Below are 26,412 nucleotides of genomic sequence, written 5' to 3'. Positions count from 1 at the left end.
GTAATCTGAACAAGTGGAAGGATCCCATCAGAATTTAGTGTGCTCAACCCATTCAAGGCCTTATACACCTCAATCAGATCACCGCGCAGGTGCCTAGTCTCCAGCCACTGCAATTTGCAGAACTTAAGCCTCTCTTGGTAAGAGGATCCCTTCATTCCCCTCACCAATCTTGTTGCCCTTCTCTGTACACGCTCAAGTAAATCTACATCCTTCCTAAAATGAGGACTCCAGACCTGTACGCAGTACTCAAGGTGTGGCCTGACCATTGCCTTATACAGAGGGGTAATCACCTCCTTTTCCCTGCTAACAAAATTCCTATATATCATTGACAAAACCCCATGACCAAAACCCCAAGACAGGCTGCCCTGGCAGCCTGTCTGCATTGCTCAGAAAACTTCATATCTGACTGCACAATTACTCCCAGGTCTTTTTCATTTTCTACCACCACACAGCATAGTACCACATAGTTGGTACGTTTCTCTGGGTTTACTGCTACCCATATGCAGTACTTTGCATTTGTCAAGGTTAAACTTCAGTTGCCACTTCTTAGCCCATCTGCCCAAATTATCTAGATCCTGTTGCAGTAGCACACTGCCATTACTGTCATTAACAACCCTGCCAACCTTTGTATCATCTGGAAACTTCGACATTAAGCCTGATATACCTACATCAATATCACTGATAAATATACAAAACAACAGTGGACCTAACACCGAACCCTGTGGGACTCCACTAATAACATTAGTTCACGAAGAGCAGCACCCATTGATTACCACCCTCTGTCTTCTCCCACTTAACCACCCTTTTATCCATTTTAGCAACTTACCCTTAATACTATTCTGCTCCAATTTGTACAATAGTCTGCCATGCGCAACAGTGTCAAAAGCTCTCCTGAAATCCAAATATATGATATCAAAATTATTTTTTGCATCCAGTTCCTTTGTAACCACATCATAATATCCTATCAAATTTGTCAGACGAGACTTTCCCTTAACAAACTCATGCTGTGTCTGAATTATTGCTGCAGTCTTGTCTAGATGATCCTGCAATGCATCTTTAACCAGTGGCTCCATTATTTTACCCGGAACAGAAGTTAAACTAACTGGTCTGTAATTACTCGTGTCCCCCTTCGATCCCCATTTGTGAATTGGGGATACATTTGCACATCTCCAGACCGTGGGAACCTCCCCTGAGTCCAAGGATGCTCTCATAATTATGGCTAAGGGTTTGCTTAGTTGCTTTGCCGCCTCCTTTAATATAATTGGATAGATCCCATCCACCCCAGGTGCTTTTCTTATGTTTAACTTCAACAATTTCTCCTCCACTTTGCTCTCAGTTATTACAAAATCATTAAGTATCCTGCTACAATTTGATAACCTTCTGCCATTTTCAAACCTTAATAACTCCTCATGTGTGAATGTAGATGCAAAATACTCATTCAGTTTGTTTGCTATCTGAGCAGGATCATCAACACTCGAACCATCGATGTCAAGTGGACCAATCAGATTCATCCCCTTCCTTTTAGAGTTTATATAATTAAAGAAATCCTTGCTGTTTTTCTTAGCATCTTTTGCCAAGGATTTCTCGTAATCTGCCTTCGTCTGCCTAACCTGTTTGTTTGTTGTTTGGTTTTTAGGAGCATTAGCAACTAAGGCCATATTGCTCCGGGATATGCGGTGGTCATTCCCTGACCTTTCCGCATCCTCCATATTTGGTGGCGACGGGCTCGAACCCCGGTCTAATCAAGAAGCGTGTGCTATGCCCTGCTGCTCCTTCCCACCTGGCTACGGAGGCGCCCTGCCTAACCTCTTTTGTGACCTGATTACAGAATAATGATTGTATTCACTATCAAAATAATTAATTGTAAACTCCTCTGACTTAGTGGTTGTGCTGCCGTATAAGCAAGAATAAAAGCATCATAAATGTATATAATATCAAAATAAAAGTATCTCAAAAATAAAAGCATCAGTGAATTGAAAAATTATTGTAGTTGATTTTGAGGTTGCACAAGAATAAGAAGAAATGAAAGTTTAATTGAATTTATAACAAATGAAAGCGAAAAATAAATAAAATGAAAATGTTAAAAGAACTGAAAGACAGACAAAGAAAATTTGAAGAAAGAATAAAGTAAAAAGAAAATGAAACAAAAACAAATAAATTTGTATAACTTGCAGAATGTGAAATAGGTAAAACATATAACCCTAATAGTGCTAATGAATACAATGAAAATTATATACATAAAGATTCCATAGATAGTAATGATGATGAACCCCAAGACATAAGCTTATGAAGGTAGATTAAAAACATGTCTTCCTAGAAATTGTAAAGATTTAGATTCAATGGCATTCTTATAAAAAAAAAAAAAAAATTAATAAAAAAAATAAAAGAAACTTTGGAGCAAATGAATTTTAAAGTTAATATAAAATTAACAAGTTAAATCAGTAAAAAACATAAATATGATGTATTTTCATTTCAAAGTATTGTAAATGTATTGCAAAGTATCATAAAGTAGAATTTTAGCAGGAACTAATTTAAATAAATATTATAAAACATTTTTTGTTGAAATGGAATGGAGAATGGGTCTAGCAACTATTCATGCTTCTGGGTAGGTTACATATGGTGCTATGGTGCATGTTATTTATATCTTATAATCCTTTAGGAGGATTTTCATATGTTGACTTAGAAGTATTAAAAGTAAAAAAACTATTTTGAAAATAAAAAATAAAGATAATCAGTTTTTATGTCTGTATTACCTGTTTTATAGAAAACAGAAAATCATCTTGAAAGAATTTCAAATTATTGCAAATATGAAAATTAATATTTTCATAATTTGAACATAAAACCAGCAATAGAATAGTGGCCAAAGTCATAAACCAGGCACATAAAAAAAAAAAAAAAAAAGTAAAGTGCAGCCATTATCAACCCACTGCAGGATGGAAGTCTCCTCAACAATTCATGCTGAGGGAAATGGACCATAATCTGCCATGCTGGTCCAGTGTGGGTTGGTAGATCGACCGTATTCAGCAGTCAGGGGCTTTAACACCGGTCTACTCAAAGAGCGTGTGCTATTGCACTCCCGCTCCTGACCACTCGGCTATGGAGGCCGTGGCACATAATGGTAACAAAATAGATGATTGCTTAAATACTACCATCAGGAACAATAAGAACCTAAGAAAAGAAACAAAAACAAACATATATAAAGCAGCTTTAAGGTCTATTTTGACAAACAGATTCTAAAGCAGAGCCAAAAAACACACACAAAAAAATAAGTTAAATAAATGAAACCAAACTCCAAACTCAAGGTGGCTGAAAAAGAAGAAGACTGAGGTAAGTGTACAGTGCAATGTGAAGTTCTTCAAGCAGTGCTGACAGGCTGCTGAAACAGTTCATTAAGTTCTGTCAATGATATACAACTATGCCAAAGAAGAAAGAAATCACTATCCCATTATATAAAGCCATGGTTAGGACACATCTAGAATATTGCACAGGTTTAGAAACCTCATTTCAGGAAGAACATAGATCCGTTGGAGAGGGTGCAGAGAAGCAATTAACTGGGGGATACAAAAGAATATTCTTACCAACAATGACTGGATTCTTTAAACTGCAGCATCTGAAAGTAAGAAATCTAGGTAAGCTAATTGAAGTGCTTAAAGCTTTGAATGGGTTGAGTAAACTATATGCTGATTGCCTCCTTCCACTTTCTTGAATGACTACATACAAGGGGACATAAATTGAAAAATACAGCCACTCCCCGACTTATGTAAGGGTTGCGTTCCACGGAACTATACATAAGTCGGAATTTCCCTAAATGCTTATGCAGCACTTCCAAATTTGATCGAAGCAAATTTGACAGAATTTGATTGAAGCAAAAAAGAAATGTTCGACGAACATGTAAATAGAATTATTTATTCAAATTTTTTTATCTCATGCACAGGAAAAATTACAAAGGTGTACAAAATTACAAAAATTACAAAAATTTCAAAATTATAAAATTACAATATGAGAGAGGAGACAGGCATAATGTCAGCAAGTTTTACCTTTTGAGCATCATTGCCAGAATTAACTCTCCAGCTGATAAGCATGCCGCTGCAGAAGTTGATGGCTGTGCAGATTTAAAACGGATTTTTTCGAACAGATCACAAGATTTCTCTGCAGCTGCAGAAGGTGAAGTCGGCAATGGCGACTTCACTGCATACTTTAATGTTTTGGAAACCAGCGCGATGCTTGAACCTATTAAACCACCTGTTGCTTTCCACGAACTTGGCTTAGGGTTCGCCATATTTATCCTTAATATCTTCATAAATATTTCTTGCTTTTGCTTGAATGGCCATTGGACTCAAGGGGCATTTGCTTCTGAATCTGATTTTCCATCCATATTATTAATAGTTTTTCCATCTTCGATATATATAACACCTGAAAACTGTTTTGTGATCATTGTTGATCTTAAATGCGTTGATCCTTTAACATGTTCTTTTATACATGCACTGTCCCTTAAAATAGTATTCATTGTTGAAGCAGTGAGACCAAATTCTGTGCAATAGATGACAAACTTTGTCCTGCTTTGTACTTCTTAATTAATCATCTTCATTTCTAAATCAATTTTATTTTGTTTTCTAGCACTGCCAGCACTTGCAGTTTCCATTAGTCCCTTTCCCTTCACCATTGTAATAACTAAATAGGAATGAAGAGAAGTTTTTTATATGATTGAAGATTTCAGTGAAGGGGAAATCATTTCACCATAATACCATAATGTAAAAACCTACACAATCCCAATTATCAGTTATATCGCATATGCAATAATATCGAGTTTACTATCCATTTATAACAGACTGTGCTAACAGAAAAGCCCAATAACCCGGAAAGTGAAAATAGTTTTTTATTGTTTTATTGTAGTGATCTTCAGAAATGTGTTTTAGAAAAATACCACAAAGGCATTCAAAATTGATTCTTATAACAGAATGTATGATAACGATGAAAGTATAATGCAATTTCCATTATAAAAACGATCTTTTAGAGAGATAAATAGCTTAGTTATATAGCGAAAATTTCAACTTCCGAGGTCTTGGAACAAATTACCAAAAAAAAAAAAAAAAAAAAAAAAACACAATGTGTTATTGGGTTCACATTACAATATTTTCACGATACCTCCATTTATTCCTACAGGAGGCAAAATACGTTTCCACGATTTTTTGTAAGCTTGCACCGGCTGGCAAAAACTTATGTAAAGCCGAATTTCCATAAGTAGAGTATTACGTAAGCTGGGGAGTGGCTGTGTTTGGACTAGAAGTGATAAAATTCATATTTAGTCAAATACAATTGATTGTTAGAATTGTTGTGGAAGTGGGTATTAAAGTAGGACTGGACAAATTAATATTAGGACTGACAAATGCAATGAAACAAGCTTACACGGCATCAGCAAAAAAAAAAAAAAAAAAACATTTCCTGCATCACCAGTCCAACCCCCTCTAATAATTTGTCTAATTTCTCCTTAAATTTGTTCAAATTATCCACTTCCACACCAGATTATTGGCATTACACTATTAGAATTATAACACCAAAATATCAGAATGGATAGACAAACAAAATGGACTTTTTTTTGCCATGCTGTATAAGTTTGCTTTCTTACTTCTGCCACAACTAATACTAATTTCACTTTTGCTCTGATTGAATTTGTTTGTTTAACTGGCTTATACTTTCTACTTTACTTATTAGACTTTTTATATCATTGTCTAATCTTCCACCTTTCATTAAAAACTGTTCCTAGATTCAGAATTATATGCACAGAATTACTAAATTGTTTCAGTTTTTGGTTATTACTCACAACCTAATTTTCCTTGTCTTTCATAACTTTTTTTTGTGTAACTAATTTTCATGCCATATTCTCTATAATTTTCATCTATTTTATTCAGAGATTATTAATTAAAGACAATATAGGTTACTATTCAACAGCACAATATCATCTGCATACAATTATGATCAAAATTTTTGCATCTTCATGCTAAACTTTGCTAATAACTTGTATCTTTTGCTATATGATACATAAAAATTATAAAAAAGAAGTGATGATAAAGTACTAACTCATTCCATGTTTAATAATCACCTGAGAGGGCATAAATTCAAATTGAGGAAGACAGTTGTAGGATAGATGTGCGGAAGTTTGCCTTTAGCCAGCGGTGGTTGATTGCTGGAACAAGCTTCCATCTGTTGTTGTAGAAGTTGATAGCTTAAACAGATTCAAGGCAGAACTAGACAAACATTTGGAGTGAGTGGATGGGTGAAATGAGAAGGTTTTTACATTATGGTATTATGGTGAAATTTCTTGCATGCATCATGTGCCCTTGCTAATGCTAACCTTAAGTCATTTTCCAATATTTTTTATTTCTCTTAAAATAATTATCCTTGCAACCAATTTTTCTAAAATTTGAAAGAGCAGATTATCACAGATACTGTGATAATCTGCTCTTTTAAGAGTTTTTAATAAGAGATACTCTCTTATTAAAAACTCTTAAATACAGGTTCCTGTTATGCTCCCATAACCTATTTTTGTCAGTGTGCATATTTGATCCTGGCATCCCCTGAAAATGTAAAGTTACATCTTGAAACCTGACTGTTCTAACCCAAGTTACATTTAATAATACTTTAGGCCTTCTTCTCTACACTTATACGGATTTTAACTGGTGCAGTTAAGTAGTGAAATCCCTCTGTAATATCCACATTTGGCTTTACTTCTCTTTTATATACTGGTACAATTAATGCCTTAGTCTACTCCTCTGGATCATTGGATGCACTACACTCTCTCTCTCTCTCTCTCTCTCTCTCTCTCTCTCTCTCTCTGTATTACTTTACATTTTTAGGTGCAACTGTGTCTATTCACAGATGTTTTCTACATTTTTACAATCCTTAGAGGCTCAAATGATACCACAACTAGTGCAGCCATTGTCTTTGCTATACCACATAGGAAATCATATCTATTTAGAAGTCAGAGATTCAGCCCATTCCCCCGTTGATGAATTTTGGCATTAGTCAGGTCAATACAGTTTTATGCCCTTTTCTAGATATCATACACCACGTAACATTTTTGATTTACATATTTTTGTATGGGTGGTTGTGTATAGCTAAAACCTTCATGGACCCAACATAGTAGTCACACAGTCTATAAGATTAATGCTACAAAATGACTTAACTTTGGAGTCAAGAACAAGTTTAAGGTAGACAATAATATAGAATATACTAGAGAAGTTATCAGAGTATTAATAAATGCAAATTTATTCACGTCTAAAGGTATTTTTTTTGATAAATTGGGGTGCCAACAGGGGAAAGCAATTTTGGTGCAGTTAGAGGAAATAGTTTTTGGTACTGTAGAAAGGAAGGTATTAAACATGACTAGTGGCAGGGCAACTGGCTCACAGCCAATCATTCCACTCCAGCATCTCAGCCAATGAACACTCTACCTGCTGACATCACTTCCATAATCCCTAATGATAGGCAAGCTTCTCTCCATCCTTTCCTCTGGGGACTCCAGAACAGTCTCCAGATATACAATTTTAAATGTTCCAGCCTTCAGGACAGATGCATGCAAGAAATTTTAGATTTATGTAGATCCTTTGTTTCTTAGCATTTCCAGGTACCAGCATGTAAGATTTTACAAGCAATGCAGACATTACTGGTTAACTAAAACTTTATACTGTTAATTACCAACTGATGAAGGTAAGCAGAATAATAACAAAATAATTTGATCCACCTTTAATGTTAGGTTTCAGTTAAGTTTTTTTTCCAAAATAAATTACTTTAATTAATGCAATGAAGTGTCCTTTTCATCACAATAGTTAAGCAATTGTATAACATGGGAGAATGGGTAAGTTACTCAAAATAAAGTAATGGAGGGAGAAATTCTGAAATATTTATAAATGTCCTAAAAAAAAAATTCTACTTTTGTACTTCTTTTAAATTATTTTCAAAATTAACAGGGTTAATTTTGAAAATAATACTGCTATATAGAATTCTTCCCCATGTATTGAAAAAAAAAAAAAAAAAGGAAAAAAAAGTGAACTATCCATTTACTGCTGAACCATAAGTTTTTTAAAAGCATATGTTTCAGCAATAAATAGATAGCTAGTATATAAAAATCTAAATAGACAGCTGGTATACCAAAAGCTGCTTTTTGTGATAATAATAATAATATTCATTGCCATTACAAATATGATATTTCATTTTTAGAGCAAATTTAGTATTCATCATCATCATCATCATCAGCCATTTTCAATCCACTGCAGGATGAAGGCCTCTCCAGCAACTTTCCAGTTCCTTCTGTTTTGAGCACTGGACATCCATTTACTACCCACAAACTCATGAATTTCATCTATCCATCTCCGCCTTTGTCTTCCAGGTTTTCTTCTAGCTCCTCTTGGATACCATTCTGTTATTTTCTTAGTCCATCTGTCATCATGTCTTCGAGCTATGTGTCCTGCCCAAGACCATTTTAGTTCTTTAGTTTTGATAAGAATGTCCTTTACTTGAGTTTGTTGCCTAATCCATGTGTTTCTCTTCTTATCTAACAGTCTTATTCCCAATATGATTCGTTCCATTCTTCGCTGTGTAGTTCTCAGCTTCTCTTCCATTCTTTTGGTGAGTGCCCAAGTTTCACTTCCATAAGTCATGATGGGGAGTATACATTGGTCCATTATTTTACGTTTCAGACAAACTGGGATATTGCTCTTCAGTATGTGACTATATTTCCTGAATGCTATCCATCCAAAATTTATTCTTCTCTTGACTTCCAGCCATTTATCATTATTACAGCTAATAACTTGTCCCAGATAAGTATATGACTCCACCTTTTCAATTACTGCTCCTTCAATCATTATTTCCCTTTCTGTGGCATACTTGTTCATCATTACTTTTGTTTTAGCCATATTCATCTTTAGTCCAAAATCCTTACTAGCTGTGCATAACTGATTAAGATTTTCCTCTAATTCTTTGGGATCATGGCTTATGACCACAATGTCATCTGCAAATCGTAAATGGTTTAGGTACTCTCCATTCACATTGACTCCTTTCTGCGACCAGTCTAATCTTCTGAAAGCTTCCTCAAGGGCAGCAGTAAACAGCTTCGGAGATATTGTGTCTCCTTGTCGAACTCCTTTCTCAATTTTAAATTTCCTACTGTCTTTGTCTAGTCTAATAAAGGAGGTAGCACTCTCGTATATTTTCTTCAAAATCATAATATATGGGGTATCAATGCCTTGTCTTTCCAGTGCCCGAAACATTGCCTTATGCTGTATGGAGTCAAATGCCTTTTCATAATCCACAAATGCCAGGCATAATGGTATTTTATATTCATTTGCTTTCTCCATTAGCTGTGATATTACATGAAGGTGATCCATAGTTGAGAATCCTGTCCTAAAGCCAGCTTGCTCTTTCGGTTGATTCTCATCCAGTATTCTTTCTAATCTGTTAGTAATGACCCTTGTGAACAACTTGTAGATGTGGGATAGCAAGCTAATTGGTCTATAATTTCCAATTTCTGATTTATCTCCTTTCTTATGCAGCAAAACTATGATTGCATTATTCCACTGCTTAGGCGTCACACCTTTTCTAATGCACTTTGTGAAGAACCTTGCCAGTTTTTGTGTTATGTCTCTTCCTCCCAATTTTAACAACTCTACAGTAACTTCATCTTCCCCCGGGGCTTTCTGATTCTTCATTTTCTTCAATGCATGCTCTACCTCATCAGGAAGAATATTGGGTATGTCGTACGTGTTGCTACTTTGCAATCCATCTTCCCCACTGCTGGCATCATTCCCCTGCTCCTTGTATAATTCTCTATAGTAGTCTTCTGCTATTTGAATTATGCCTTCTCTGCTGTTTATAAGTACACCATCGCTATTCTTCAGTTTCAGTATCATTTGTCTTTCTGTATTACTGCTCATGGCTGCTGATTTAAATCCTTTGTTTTCCCTTAATGCTTGTTCTACTTTTCTTGTGTTAAATCTTCTTATGTCCTCTCTGAGTCTCTTTCTAATGGCTTTGCGTAACTCAGTATACTCGATTTTCTCCCTGTCAGTGTTTTTCTTGCTTTTCATTTGTCGTCTTCGGTTCATCATGACAAGTGTTTCTTGACTAATTTTTTCTTCTTTGGATTTCTTTTTCCCTATAGGTTTCTTGGGCTTTATCACTTTCAAAAAGTTGTAATATTCCTCGTCGATATCTTGGTCCTCAGCAGTCTGCAGAAGCTCAAACTTGTTCTTAAGTTCCAGTACATACTGCTTTTTCTCCTCCTCTGTTATTTCAAAGACCTTTGTATTATTTACTCGAGTCAGTTTTTTCCTTTCCTTTCCTACATCTATATCAAGTGTACATCTTACCATTCTGTGATCACTTCCAACATTTACCTTATTCAGGACGGTAACATCATTCACAATATATCTTCTGTTAGTGAGGATGAAGTCGATTTCATTAGTAGTTAATCCATTTGGACTCTTCCATGTCCACTTTCTGTTCACCCGTTTCTTGAAAAAAGTGTTCATTACTGACAGTCCTTGAGATTCTGCAAATTCCACAAGTCTTTCACCTCTTTCATTTCTTTCACCAATTCCAAAATTTCCTATAGTTCCCCTTTCTGTGCTGTTTTGTCTTTTTCCAACCTTAGCATTGAAGTCTCCCATAATAATAGTGTAGTGGGTTTTCTGCTCATCTAGAAGAGTCTCAATTTCAGTGTACATTTCTTCAACCTCTTCATCATCATGGCTCGATGTTGGTGCATAAATCATTATAATCTTTAGCTTGTATCTCTTAGAAATCTTGAGTATTAGTCTTGACACTCTTGGTGATGTACTTTTGAATTCCAAAATGTTGTTTTTAAAATCTTTATGGACCAGAAACCCAATTCCACCTTCACTCCTTTCACTGTTTCCATTGGTGTACAGCAGATTTCCACTTGATAAACTTATAAGTGATTCATTTCTTCTTCTTGTTTCAGCCAAACCGATGATATTCCAATTCACATTTTCTAATTCCTTTTCCAGCTCTAATATCCTGTCTTCACCGATGAGTGTTCTTACGTTATAACAGGCCAAGTTCAATTTCCGTGCATGGCAGCCTGGTCGTACCCAGAGATTCTTAGCACCCTCTGCTTCCACTCTGATCCTCTCGCTGCCGTAAGAGGGAGAGTGAAAGCTGCTGGGGACTGAGGGCCATTTGTATTGTTGTGCTCTCATTGCTGGAGGGTTTGGTCTTTTCCTCTTCACGCTGACCAGGCGTCTTGAAGAGAACCACTCTACACGTTCGTTGCCACCTAAGTGACGTAACAGGGCTTACCATCGAGAAGGTGTGCATGAGTGGATTTTAGGGAGGCAGGCCAACCGGACTTCTCCTAAATCTTCTGTAATAGAGAGATATTGGATCCATCAGTGTTTTAGGCTGAGTGTCTGATAACACACAGGATACCTGTTCCCCTCTAAGCCCCAATTTAGTATTATTGGAGAATAAAAAAAATATGCAAAAGATATTCATAAATACCTATACTACAAAGCATCTAATTTTGGGATTAAGCCCTTGCCTTCCCATGCCTGTGAGCGTAATATGATTGTATGTGACTGCTAACATGTTGAACTTCAAATGACATTAGGCTTGATTTCTTAATCAAATTTAAACTTCTTAGTTTAAATAAAGACAAGGAAACAACTCGATAGCATATTCCAAGAAAAAGACTGTTTGACGGCATTCAATTTTCTATCTGTTGGTGAAGCAATGGGGACTACATATTCACATGCGCTACTGGTTACATTAAGCAAAAATGTAAATTAAATTGGATCATTACTTTAACTGGGAAAATAAAAACAAATCAGTGTCAACTATGTGTCTCAAAAATATTTCTGTTAGCATATCAGAAATATAATATAATAACAGATCCCCAAGTGTGAACCAACCTAAGCAGGGATAGAAATACTAGGTGGTAGATGACTCTCTTATCAACCGGTACAATATCACCACTTTGCTTATTAGACGTTGTGGTGAAACTCATGTTTAACCTCCAGGGCAAAGCTCTGGCAACCTCCTCCCAACTGATTTCTTTCATCATGCAGTATGGTTGATGTCTTTTCAGATTATGATGGGCATCATGCAAGATCTAATCTCCCTTACATTTTGAGGGTACAGCTCTAAAATGATGTTTGCAGGCTGGCCACTAGACAGAACCTATTGTTAACGCTCTAGGAGGCATCTGGATCAGCTAGTGTATAATCTCACTGCCACTACTATGACAGACAGTGACTGGAAGAAGTTTGGATAGTATGTATGCAGGGGTCGTTGTCAAGGTCGTTGTCAACAGTCGGGTAGCATGTATGCAGGGGACATTGTCAAGGTCATATTCTGTCAAGCAGCAGCTGATCTAACCCCCCCCCCCACACACACACATCCTTGTTCATTTCACAAATATATGTAGTCTCAGTTTTCCAATCTCAATGATGTCCATTTCCACTTACAAGTCTGCCAAGTCCCACTTACTTTTTCTGACAGAATCCCAATTGTTGGTTGATTCAACCACTGCTCATCTCAGTTGTCCTAATTATTGGCGGTATGAATCCTTTTGCTTCAACGGTGGTATTAGTGCATATGTCAGCTCTGATGTTCCGTCAGAGACTTAGCAATCTGGAATCTCCTGTTTTCAATCTTCTCTGGCTTAAAATCTCTCTAACCCATTCTGTCAAATTCATCTTTTACTTCTGTCATTCTCCCAACTCTGCTCATCACCTACAACTCTTCGACTTCCTCTCTTTAAATTTAACTTTCTCCAGTCCAAATTTCCTAACAGTGAGGTAATTTAGCTTGGTGATTTTAATGTTCACAACTCCAGCTGGCTCCCATTTTCTAGTCTCATGGACTCAGCTGTTCAAGATGGTGAGGCTTTTGCTTATGACTGTTCATTTACATACCAGAATACCAAACAATCCTAATCACACAGCCAACATTTTTGATCTTTTTCTCATGAACAATTCTTCCAAGTACACAGTTGAAATGAGTGGTCCTCTAGGCACTTAAGATCACAACTTGGTGATGGTCTTTCTCTTGTGGCCATTCTCAGCCTCTTGTTGTTTGGCATAATAAGAATGCAAAATGGGAGGATCTGTGAGATTTCTAATCTTCTTTTCCTTGGTTAGATTGCTGTTTTAAATCTACTGATGTCAGTGTTTGCTCAGATCATGTCAGTAAAATTATTCTTGTAGAGATGAAATCCTTTATTCTACGCTCCACCTTAAAATCTTGTCCTTTATCTAAATCTTGGTTTTCCAATAAAAGTGCTAAGACTGTCTGTTCAAGATAAGAAAGTTGCATATTGCAACTGGCTTGAATCAAAATCTTCTGATTCATTTTCTGCCTATATCAAAGCTCACAACAATTGTAAAGCAATTATTATTCAGCTCAAACTAGATTTTTGAACAGGCTAAGAGCAGAAAACTTGCTTCAAGTCCAAACAGTAGTCAAGCATTTTGGTCTCTTGCCAAAGCTATAGGATGCAACTTTTGCCCATCTGTACTACCACTTCTGTTAAACTCTGATAGTTCTATTGCCACTTCAGTTAAAGACAAAAGCTGACATACTAGCATTCAACTTTTCTTCTAATTCTTGTATTGATGATCATGGCAAACCAATTTCTACCATGTCCAGCACACTCCATTCAATGCCTCCTGTGGTCTTCCATCAAAAGGATGTCACAAGAATTATGAGCAGTCTTCATGGCAAGAAAGTACTACGTCCTGATGGCATTTCTCCACTTGTTCTCAAAACCTGTGTTCCTGTTCTAACTCCTGTTCTCTGTCACCTTTTTACACTTTCTTATTCCACTGGGGTTTTTCCTTCTGCTTGGAAATTTCCTCACCCAGTCAGTTGCTAAAAAGGGTGACAAATTTCTCCCATCCCATTATTGTCCCACTGAACTTACTTCTATTCTTTCTAAAGCAACGGAGAACTCTATCTGCTAACTCCTAAACTATCTAGAATCCTTCCATCTTATCAATCCACTGGGAATATACTGGCTTATGTTACCCATTTATGGACAAATTCAATGGAAAAGTTTTGCGAAACTCAAACAGTTGCTTTTGACATTTCAACGGCTTTTGATCACGTTTGTCTCCTCTCTCTTTGAAATCAGCTTGAACGTATGCCACAGCTAGTCAGCATCTTCTTACTGTCCAAAATCAAACTCGCAGAACCAACTTTTCTTCTTCATTTATTCCTTCAACTTCTGTTTTCTGGAACAACCTCCCTTCATATGCATTTCTTGAAAATTACAAGCCACAGAAATTCAAGTCTAATGTCAATAAGTAACTTCTCTCATCTTCTCAGCCTTCAACCCATACAAGGTCCTAAATACTATAGGTTCTAATACCTTTTGTGTTTGGGGTTTTCATTTAAAGAAAAAAAAAAAAAAATTGCATATTAAATGGAAAAACTATATAATAAAAAGGAGCTATTTGTATACAACTCAAAAAAGTCTTATTTCTATTATAACTGATACCCATACTTACCGGGACATTTAAGATCAAAGACTAAATCATACAGAAGATTACATAGCAACTTGATATTATGCCGAGTACGACAGCTTATTTCAATTGTATCCAATACTCTAGGCAGACCACATTTATCAGCATCAACTATATTAATAAATTTTTCTCTAATCAATTGCTGCAAATCTTCAGAGTATGCTGGTGGAAATCGCTCCTTAACTAGGTCATAATGTGTCCCCACAATGATAACGGGAGCATTGGGAGCACGAGCCTAAAAAAAAGTTGCACTTGTAGATTACTAAGCCACTTTATACATACAGGAAAATATAACAAAGTATACTCACTGAGAGAAGTAAATAAAAACACACACACCCACACAAACGCAAAATTTTTTTTTTTAAAGATACACTGAGTTATCACTGAATTATGACCACCCCTATGAAAACTGAATGTGACCCGTTGACCACGTGAAGTACGAGAGTGCGGAGTTAGTTGACTTTATCTATATATATATATATAGATAAGGTCAATTGACACCTTATCGATATATGTAGATAAGGTGTCAGTGGTTCATTCGGTAGTAAAATTCCGAGCGTGATGGATAAAAAGGAAAGATTCATCGGACTTTGATAAAGGACAGACTGTGGGTGCTCGACATGCTGGTGCCTCGATTTCCCAAACGGCTGAACTGGTGGGGTGTTCGAGAGCCACCGTTTTTAAAGTGTACCAGGACTGGTGTCAAAATAGTCAAACAATGACCCGACGGCAAAACTGCAAAGGTCAGCGAAAGGTTGATGTTAGAGGGGAGAGATGGGTCTGACAACGCGTACAGGCGAACAGGCACAGCACCGTTAAAGAGTTGATCACCCAATACAACAAGGGCCAACCCAGAACCATATCTGGCATGACCATTCATCGCACACTCACACGTATGGGCTATACCAGCAGACGACCCCTATGCCATCCTCTCCTAACCAAGGTTCATCAGTGTAAAAGACTCGCCTGGTGCAAAGAACATGCGAGTTGGATGTTAGAAGACTAGAAGAGGGTGTGCTGGTCAGATGAGTCACGTTATTTACTCCACACCGTGGATGGTCGTATACAGATTTAGTGTCAACAACATGAGGCTCTTGATCCATCATGCATGGTATCAAAAGTGCAGGCTGGTGGAGGCGGTTGTATGGTGTGGGGCACGTTTCACTGGCAGGAACTTGGACCCCTGGCGCATGTGGAACAACGTATCAGTGGTCTCCACTATTATCAACTGCTTGCTGACTGTGTACACCCCACTATGTTACACTTTTTCTTGAATGGCGATGGTGTCTTCCAAGATGACAATGTGCCTAGCCATTGGGCACTTGTGCAGGAATGGTTTGAGGAACACAGTTCTGACTTCAGCATACTGACTGGCCTCCGAACTTCTCCGATATCAATCCCATAGAGCACTTGTGGGACACTATGGAAAGGCATATCTGGCGTCTGGATACACCAATCACCTCCATACCTGCATTGCTGACCACATTACACACAGCTTGTATGGTTGGCCATACCTCCCAAACGCTTCTGACATCTTGTTGAATCAATGCCACATCGGATAGCTGCTGTACTGAAGGCAAAAGGAAGACCTATGAAGTATTAGGTAGGTGGTCATAATTCAGTGATCACTCAGTGTATTGTATTTCACTTTTTTTGTTATTTTTTAAACCTTGATTTTTGTATATCATTACTGATCTGATTTCATTGAAACTTTTTACTGTTAAACAGGTTTGACAAATAAGGAGCTATTGTTGTTGTTTGTTATTTGGTTTTTATGAGCATTAGCAACTAAGGCCATATTGCTCCAGGGATATGCGGTGGTCATTCTCTGACCTTTCTGCACCCTCCGTATTTGGTGGTCACGGGCTCGAACCCCGGTCTAATCAAGAAGCGTGTGCTACGCACTGCTGCTCCTGCCCACCTGGCTATGGAGGCACCATATCATGAAACTAATTTATAGATAACATATAGTTAATCAGCATGAAAAAGGTCCTTGTAAATATTTTTAGCCACTCATGAAGACTTACAGAAGAATTGCAATGTTTGGTCCTAATTAAATTAAAGAAAATTTAATTATCCACTTCCATTGTTATCATAAATTAGTATTATAATATATTTTGAACAAACAATGACCAACATGAAAATTTTCATCAGTTACTCAGAAAGTTAGCATAAGTGTCAATGGCGTAACAGTCCACTACACAGCCAAAAAGGAATATCAGTTCAAGCCTTAAAAGCTCCAAAAAAAGTACAATTGTTCTTCATAGATAAAATAACTCTTCATTTATTCAAAAGGGCAAAAGCACTTCTCTGCCTTTCTGCATAAGAAAAGTGCACACATTTCCCCCCCCCCTCCTTTCTAAGATCACAACTGAACAGACTTTTGACACCCAGAATGTCAATATACGATCAACAAATATCACAGCTACAAATTCTATTAGTTGTATAGTTACATAATTGCAGAAATGGACTTCTGTTATGGTTTGGCCATGAATGACCTCAAGCAGCAGCAGAATTTTATTTTTTTTTCATTAGTGAAGGAACAAAAGTTCACAAAGAAGTGTACCACAAGCAATTCCCAAGGATATAACTTTTCTTTTGTCACAACCCGTCAAAAGATGAGCTCCAGATCTTACAACAAGACTCACATACAATCTCAAAGGTAAGCTTGTGAGAACTAGCTTTTATTGGCATCTGCATTTTAAAACTGAAATTAGAGTGTGACATTCTATACGATTTGGATAATCTGAATTCTATTTGGTTTAATTCTTGAAAATACAGCTTTTTGGTTCTTTCAGCTGGCATTATTGTTTGTATTTGAAGTAATGCAATGGTAAGCTAACTTTCACACACACATCATAAAAATCATATGGTAAAAAAACACCCTGAATAAAAAACAAAGAGTACTTTCTCCAATGTGGAATGGAAGAATTTTTTTTTTTTTTTTGTTCTGAAGCACATGTGTAAAACCTTGTACATTTGGATAAAACAACATTTACATAAAATAACTCAATCCAACATTTACATAAAATAACTCAAACTGCATGTTCCCAATATTTTTTTAAAGAGAAAAATAATTATGAGAATTATCTAAAAATATGAGAAAAACTAGACAAGTGTACAAAGGGCACAAATGAATACCAGAAAAGAAAATATCACTACTGCTTAAAACAAGGCTTTTAAAACTTTTTTTTTTTTTTTTTTTTGCTGTGGAGCCTTTTGGAATATCTGTTTTCCATAAAGCCCTTTGCAAATCTAAATTTTCTGTGGAACACTAATATCTTGAAAAACAACAATAATTAACAGCAAATTAAAAGCAGTAATATGTGTATACATATTAAATAAAAATTTAAAGGAACATTTGCAGTACCTTTGTAGAAGAACCCTAGGGTTTCATGGAACACTCTTAGAAAACCACTGTTCTAGATAATTCTAAATCTTGAATACTTCTTAATCCATATTAAAATATTGTAATTATATCTCAAAAGCCTTTATGCCAGATTTTTTTTCTGCATTATCTGCCATTCTTTCTTTCAAAAAAAAAAAAAAAAATTCACTTCTCTCATTAAAAATCTCATGGACCCAATTTGAAAACCTATGGTCTGAAAGTATGTTATCTTACTAGATCACTGCTTAGTGTAGACAGTTCTCTATGCTAAATATGAGAACTGCAACAAACTGTTTGGTAGCTTTTGGTCTCTGGGCTACATGAACAAAATTTTTAGTGATAATTAAGTTTGCAGGTTCAATAACAGACATCATTCACTGGCAGTTTTTTGAATTCCACTGGGTTCATGGGATGACTTTCATCCCCATGTGTCCAGTGTCCAACTAAATTTTGAAAAAACACTTGCCTGTAGACAGATTACACAGCATCACTGGTTCTAACAAGTTTGGAGGGAATTATCACACCCTCAACTATGTGTTAGAGATGAATTTTATTTGGAGCGCATGCATCCAGAGAATTACAGCCACTCCCCGGCTTATACAATACTCGACTTACAGAAATTCAACTTTACGTACGTTTTTGCCAGCCGGTGCAAACTTAAAAAAATCGTGGAAACGTATTTTGTATCCTGCAGGAATAAATGGAGCTATCATGAAAATATTGTAATGTGAACCCAATAACACATTGTTTTTTTTTGGTAATTTGCTCCAAGACCTCAGAAGTTGAAATTTTCACTATATAACTAAGCTATTTATCTCTCTAAAAGGTCATTTTATAATGGAAATTGCACTTCACTTTCATTGTTATCATATGTTCCATTATAAGAATCAATTTTGAATGCCTTTGTGATATTTTTCTAAAACACATTTCTGGAGGTCACTACCATAAAACATTAAAAACAAGTTTTGCACTTTCCAAGTTATTGAGCTTTTCTGTTAGCACAATCTATTATAAACGGGTAGTAAACTCGATCTTATTGCATTTGCGATAATACTGATAACTGGAATTGTGTGGGTTTTTACGTTACAGTATTATGGCGAAATGAGTTCCCCTTCACGGAAATCTTCAATCATATAAAAAACATAAATAAATTTTCAGTATCTTCTCTTCATTCCTATTTCTTATTACAATGGTGAAGGGAAAGTGGCAGTGCTAGGAAATGAAACAAAATTGATTTAGAAATGAAGATGATTAATTAAGAAGTACGAAGTAGGACAAAGTTTGTCATCTATTGCATGGAATTAGGTCTCGCTGCTTCAACATTGAATACTATTTTAAGGGACAGTGCATGTATAAAAGAACATGTTAAAAGGATCAATGCATTTAAGATCAACACAAAACAGCGTTCAGGTGCTATATATTGAAGATGGAAAGCTATTAATAATATGGATGTAAAATCAGATTCAGAAGCAAGTGCCCCTGAGTCCAATAGCCATTCAAACAAAAGCAAGAAATATTTATGAAGATATTAAGGATAAGTATGGCGAACCCCAAGCCAAGTTCGTGATAAGCAACAGGTGGTTTAATAGGTTCAAGCATCATGCTGGTTTCCAAAACATTAAAGTATGCGGTGAAGTTGGCAGTGCCGATTCTGCAGCTGCAGAGAAATTGTGTGATGTATTGGAAAAAACCCCTTCTAAATCTCCATAGCTCTCAACTTCTGCAGCGGCATGCTTATCAGCTGGAGATGCTGATTCTGGCAACGATGCTCAAAAGGTAAAACTTGCTGATATTATGCCTGACTCCTCTCTTTTTGTAATTTTATAATTTTGTACATTTTTGTAATTTTTCCCACACATAAGATAAAAAAATTGAATAAATAATTCTAATTACATGTTTGTTGAACATTTTTTTTTTTTTTTTTTTGTTTCAATGAAATTCAGCGAGCATAGTTGCGAGTGCTGTGGAACGCAACCCTTACATAAATCGGGGAGTGACTGTATTCTGGAAATGCATATATTTAACTGGTATATAAAGCATTAATAATCATTCCTGCTTGCTTCATCAGTGAAATATTAATAAAAACTTAAGCTGATCACTTACTATTAACAAAATAAAAAAGCTAACAGAGTATTTGCTGCAAAGAACAAGGAAAGCTGGCATAAAGAGGTGAATCTTAAGGGAGATCGCATGACAGTGATGGGAAGTCTGTAGATAATGCACTGTGCTTGGACAGGTAAAGGGCTGTTGGAATTCCAAGGAGTGGCCTGTTTCAGGTACAGTTGAGGAAACCCTCCCACATACGTGGAAGGGTTACCATATGTTTATCACATTTTTTTTTTTTTTTTTTCCACTTTTTTGTGTGTGTGTGTGTGTGTATCTGCCACTCTGGCCAATACATGTCCGACTTCATCTCCAATAAGAAATTTGGTACACTAGGAATTGTGCTGTCTCATATCTACCTAATCATCCAAATGAGCAACTTAAAGGGCCAGATTCTGAGGGCAATTTGGATGTATTAGAGCCAACTCTAAAACAATGCCAGAGTATAAAACAACCACCTCCAATGGGGGTAGGGATTTCTCCCATCCTAGAAAAGGATAATCCCTCCTCCAAATGTAACAGCGAAGTATAAAATCTAATTGAAGTTCATTACTGCAAAAGGATTAAGACAATTCCTCTATTCCCTTCTCCCCACTTTCACTCTTCAACAAAATTCCCAATGTACCAAATTTCTAGTGGACATACAGTAACACATACCTCACCCATAGTTGCAGAACCTTATGAAAAAGATTCACCTACTTTTAACAAAATAATGAGAATAGTAAAAAGCTAAGAGAAAAAAAAGTTCTGTGAAGTGTTGTTTGCTATGAAAACAAAGAAAGCTAGTACAGTAAGGATTTCTACAGTGGTGGACAAAAAAACTGTATCACCTTAAAAAAAAGTAACATTTGTAGTGAAATGTATAAGATATTGTTTGATTACAGTCATTTTATTTGTCGCAAAGCAAAGGTATTCATCAGATAACACTTCTATTTCATCAGACAGTAATTGCAAGGTATTGCATCAGCTATTTATATAAATACGGCATTGGAAGGGTATACACGCTCATTATTGCTCTTGATCTACAGTAAAACTGGACTATGAGATGGTCTCTGGTGTGGAAACAAGTGCATGAACTATTCAAAGACAGCTTTCAGAATGTGGTCTGCATGCCTATTGGCCCAAGAAGAAGCCTTTGTTGACCCAACAAATGAGGAAGAAGCAACTTGCTTGGGCTAAAACGCATGTTTCATGTACAAAGGAGCAATGGGACACCATCATCTTTTCTGGCGAATTGAAATTCAACCTGCATGGCTCAGATGGGAAGTGATATGTTAGAAGGCGAAAATCAGAGGCATACCATCATGACTGCATAACACCGACTGTAAAGTTCCGTGCCAGTCAGATGGTCCGGGGATGGATAACAAGCAAAGGTGTGAGGCAAATTAAGTTTATTAACAGAACGGTGAATGCAGAAAGCTACACTGCTACCTTTGAGGAATGCCTGAAACCTGCTATTAGGATTACCACACAGAGGTCCAAAACTGCATTTTTCAACAGGGTTCAGCACCTTGCCACACAGCAAAATTGGTAAGTTCTATGCTATTTAGATTTAGCAATGAGTTTGTCTTCTCATCTCACAAGGCTTAAAACATACTTACTCCAATATTTTTCCCCATTTTTCTTCCTTAAGGTGCAATCATACCTCAGAGATGTTGGCATTACAGTGTTGAACTGGCCCAGAAGCAGTCCAGATTTGAATCCTAATGAAAATTGCTGGTAGGTACATAATGTTATCTAAAATTGCTCAGAAGAAGCCAACAAGTAATATTCAGCTGCAGGAAAGCACTCAAGGGGTGTGATACCATGAAATTGGGAAACTGCACATCCAGAAGTTGATTAACTCTATGCCAGATCGCTCCAAGGCTGTAATTGCAGCTCGAGGAGAAACAACAAAATATTGAGGACTTATTTTGCTGATTTACAGTACATAATACTATTACATTAACTTGTCATTTCAGTTTGTACACGTAATGCAATAAAATGTATGTTTAGTTGTCACGATTGTCATATTTCCATTAATTATGTATTTTATTCTTTGGGACGATATTTATGGCAATTAGGTATATCAGGTGGAGTCTTTTTATTGGATTTCTAAGAAATGCATTTCGAACATTTCTGTAACAATGCAGCGCAAGACATTATTTGTAAAATTCACAAGTGATGCAGTTTTTTTGCCCACCACTGTATATTAGATCCTTCACTGCACTCAGATGGCATGGACTACTCTTAGGAATAGTTTCAATGAGAAACTATTCCTAAGAGTTTCTTATTTGAGGACCAGAAAAAAGCAAGGCAATCTTGATGAAATGCAAAGATAGTGCTTTTTGTATTTTTGTCCTGGCTCATCAACAGTGAACCAAGAATACTATGAAAGAGTTTTAAGGTGATTGTGGAATGCTGTTTGGAGAAAACAGCTGGAAAATTGGGCTCCACAGAACTGATGCTTGCATCATGACAACAGCCTAGCAGCACATTTCTTGCAAGAATTTCTTGTGAAGCACTCTATTACTGTGGTTTCCTATCTGCCATACTCTTCAGATTTAGTTTCCTTTGATTCCTCTTCCCTCCCAAAGCTTAAATCCACCTTGAAGACTAACAGATTTGCAATGATTGTGGAAATTATTCAGCACTCAACACTGAAACTGCACTTCCAAAAGAATAATATCAGAAATGTTTCCTGCAGTTGCAAAAGTGCTGAATTCCACAAAGTGCTAGGCTACTTTGTGGAAGATCCATCCAAAAAATAGTTGGTAAGCTTCATTTTCCAAATATAAGTTTAGTCCCAGAAATTTTTGAACACCTCATATATAAATTTTACACACACACACACACACACACACACACACACACACACACACACACACACACACACACACACACACACAAATAAAAAATAAATACAAGTTATTTCTTACCTGTATATTAACTAACCACTGCTGTATACCATCAACCCCTCTCTCACCATCAGTAATTCTCCATAATACTAAATACAGAGATCGTTTTGAAAGGAAATACTGATGTGTAGCATAATACTCTTTCTAAAATATGTAAATTAAGACATTCTTATAAATTTGTAAAGAAGGTTTAAAAGAAATTTAAAATATTATATATATAGAAATATATTTATTTATTATGTACTCATATTATATATTTATATTTGGGGAGGCCAACCTGTAGCATGCTTGCCACAAATGGCCCACACAACTGTTGTCTGTTGCTCACCTTTCAAAAAATAACAAAAACTCATAAAGTTGATTTTAAAAAAACCAGAAATTAAGATCTAAGTGTAAAAGAACTAGATTATAATTTCTAGCAGTAAAAAAAAAAATTTTAGATTTTTTTTTTTTTTTTTAATTTTTGGTGATAGGAACCTAAGCTCATGAAATTTATCATCTTTAGCAGGAGTAGCCTACTTAATTTGTGATGCGATCTACTTTTCTCCTTCAAAATGTGCCACGATCTACCATCTCAAAAATTACATTGCACAAGGTGCACAAATCGAGGGATGTCTGTATATTTAAAATTCGTTGTGATCGAACGAAATTAAATCCGCGATCGACTGGTAGATTGCGATCGACTCGTTGGCCACCCCTGATCTTTAGCATTAATTTAGTGCAGGTAAGAAGGGAGAGTTAGCAAGCTCCTTGTAAACATTGATTCTGTATGAGTGAACAGTGATTTGTTAATCTATATTAAATTTATTTTATATACATAAAACTGTTTTAATTTTTTTTTTTTTATTACAAGTGCTTAGCACAAAATTCATTTAGATGGTTACCAAAACCATTTAGTGGTGCTAAGCATTGTTCAATGGGGGATATTATTTTTGGTAGCTTCTAGATCTGCTCCTAGGTGGTGCATAAGGCATATCCAACAAATTACGTGGCATGCCACAAGAAAAGTTGGCTGCTCTTGATTTATATAATATAGATCACAAATTTCTTGCTCCACTATCAATTCTCCTCCAGCAACCGTCTCCCATACATAAATATATACATATATATATATACTGAGGTAAGATCTGATCTTTTTTGCCATTGTTTCATAACAATATTCTGAAGATTAAGCATCATTATATATCTAATACAGACATGGGTTTTCTCCATAAAGGACTCAGAATGTGCTCTGCTCATGGGCAGTCAGCCCAACTATGTCCAGTATCAATCTCATTAATAATCTACAGGTTAAGGATTCTCTATCCATAGACATCCTTCCCAAACTATAAAAGATCAACTAAAAATCATTCATAAAACTCATCACAGATAACAAACAGAATGATAAACTTCTTTTCATTATTTTAAACTCTAACAACTATAAACCATTGCAAAAATATTAAGACACACAGGGAGGAATTCACTGAATATCTAATAAATAGTGGTCTTATTTTTAATCTAAGATTGCTCAGAAATTTCATATACAGGCAGAGCCCTTTCACGAGTTTTTGTTTTCTTCAAGTATGAACAAAATCAAAAATATGAACATTAATGCAAAAAATGAATGTTAAAGTTCATAAATACCACATTTCAAACCATGTGTGTAGCTATACAATACAGTGTACCCCGGTTTACGATATTAATCGATTACCATTGTATCGTGAAAATATGGTAATAACACATTGTTTTTTGGTAATTCATTCCACGACCTCGGAAGTTCAAATTTTCGCTATATAACTCTCTAAAAGGTCGTTTTTATAGTGTAAATTGTATTAGTTACCAACTCAAATCATTAAACGCACTACACTTTCATCATTATCATATGTTATTAGAACCAATTTTGAACGCCTTTGTGACATTTTTCTAAAGCACAATGTTCGAGGTCACGACCATAAACCAATAAAAACAATTTGCACTTTCCGGTTTATTGGGCCGGTTTATTTTTCTGTTACTGCAAGCAATTATAAACTGAGAAGTAAACTCAATGTTATTGGATTTGTGAAAATACCGATAGCTAGAATTGTGTAGGTTTTTAGGTTATTATTATTATTATTATTAGCCATACGGTGCAAAGAAGCCTGAGGCTTATGCTGCACCAACGGAAAAAAAAAAAAAAACAGAATTACCCTAGAGGGAGAGAGAAGTAGAAGAGAATCACCAAGAAGGAAAAGAATGATGATATCCAGCTCAGGATCCTCGGTGTGCCAAGCCCATACTAACCAGATGTGAACCCCTAGGGTTACTCGTTCCAGCAGCTCTACATCCTCCCTAAAATACGGCCTCGAGACTCTAGTACACAAGATGTGCCCTGACCATTGCCTTATACAGTGGTATAATTACCTTCTTATCCCTGATAGCAAAATTCCTGTATATCATTGTGAAATGTGTTTGCCCTTTACCGAAATCTTCAATCGTATAAAAAACATAAACAACTTTTCAGAATCTTCTCTTCCTTTTTTTTTAAGCTTCGTAAACTTGTTACTCCACGCAAATCGTGTTAGTCGCAATTTGTGCATTCCATTAAAAAGTGCTTATGCATGCTATTGAAATTTATAAAGAAAAGAGAAGATTGTCTTGGAAATAAATGCCTCGAAGCATTTCTGAAGAAGACGACTCCTTGTGTAACAAACCAACGAGTTTGTTACATAAGGAGTCAAGTTTGGCTCAATTTGTTGATCACTCATTATTGGCTCAGCACAAACTTGTGCCGAGCCAATAATGAGTGATCAACGAATGTGCATTTAGTCAATGATGATGATGAAGAATAATTTCTCTATTATTATAATTTGCTTGATTTTACAGGCTACATTTTCATTTCTTTGGATAAATCAATCATTGTTTAAACATAAACTAATTAGCTAACTAATTTCATTGTTGATAACGTAATTCCTATTTTTAACATTGTCTATGGGAAATAAATTCCCGCTTTAAGAGAGTACGCAAGGAACGAATTAACTCGTAAAGTTGAGAACTACCTGTATCTCATTTAAAAATTTACTATTCTACAGATGCAACTGGAGAATTTTATTTGTAAATTCTGATATTATTTCAATGTAATTTCAAAGGTTATTTCAAAGGAAATTATGATGCCTTAATGTGCTACATGGCCTCTATTAACTGGGTAGATATCGCACAGAGAATGAATACAATTGAACTGTGGTATGCTTTTAAAACATTAATCACAGATGCCTTGAATGCATTTACCTTTAAAAAAATACTCCACGAGGAGGGTTCCAAATTGGATGAATAGTGAAGTTGCCACATTACTTGAGCAGAAAAAGGTGGCATGGAAAAGTTACAGAGCAATAAAAAGTACTGAAGCCTATAACAGTTACAAGATGATCTGCAGTTTATGAGAAATCGCTAGCAAACAGAGCAAAGGGGGGGGGGGGGATAAGGAATTCTTCACATATATAAATGCTAAGAAGAGCAGGACAAACCAGAT

General features: G+C 36.0%; 1 protein-coding gene across 1 annotated transcript in view; it reads right to left on the bottom strand.

Moving 5' to 3' along the window:
* Lrrk (Leucine-rich repeat kinase) overlaps window positions 1-26,412 on the bottom strand; it is a 431,475-nt gene that overhangs the window by 237,083 nt on the left and 167,980 nt on the right. Inside the window, exons 14-15 of the mRNA XM_090380151.1 lie at window positions 22,950-23,072; window positions 14,526-14,775 (exon numbers count right to left, since the gene is read on the bottom strand). Of these exons, the coding sequence (XP_090236277.1) occupies window positions 14,526-14,775; window positions 22,950-23,072 (373 nt within the window). The remainder of the gene's footprint in view (window positions 1-14,525; window positions 14,776-22,949; window positions 23,073-26,412) is intronic.

Source organism: Mastigoproctus giganteus, chromosome 8, assembly GCF_048544385.1.
Source record: "Mastigoproctus giganteus isolate SK-2022 chromosome 8, ASM4854438v1, whole genome shotgun sequence".
In the NCBI taxonomy this organism is placed as follows: domain Eukaryota; kingdom Metazoa; phylum Arthropoda; class Arachnida; order Uropygi; family Thelyphonidae; genus Mastigoproctus; species Mastigoproctus giganteus.
The sequence above is the reverse complement of the archived record's forward strand: the minus strand, read 5'-3'. Positions and strand labels throughout refer to the sequence as shown.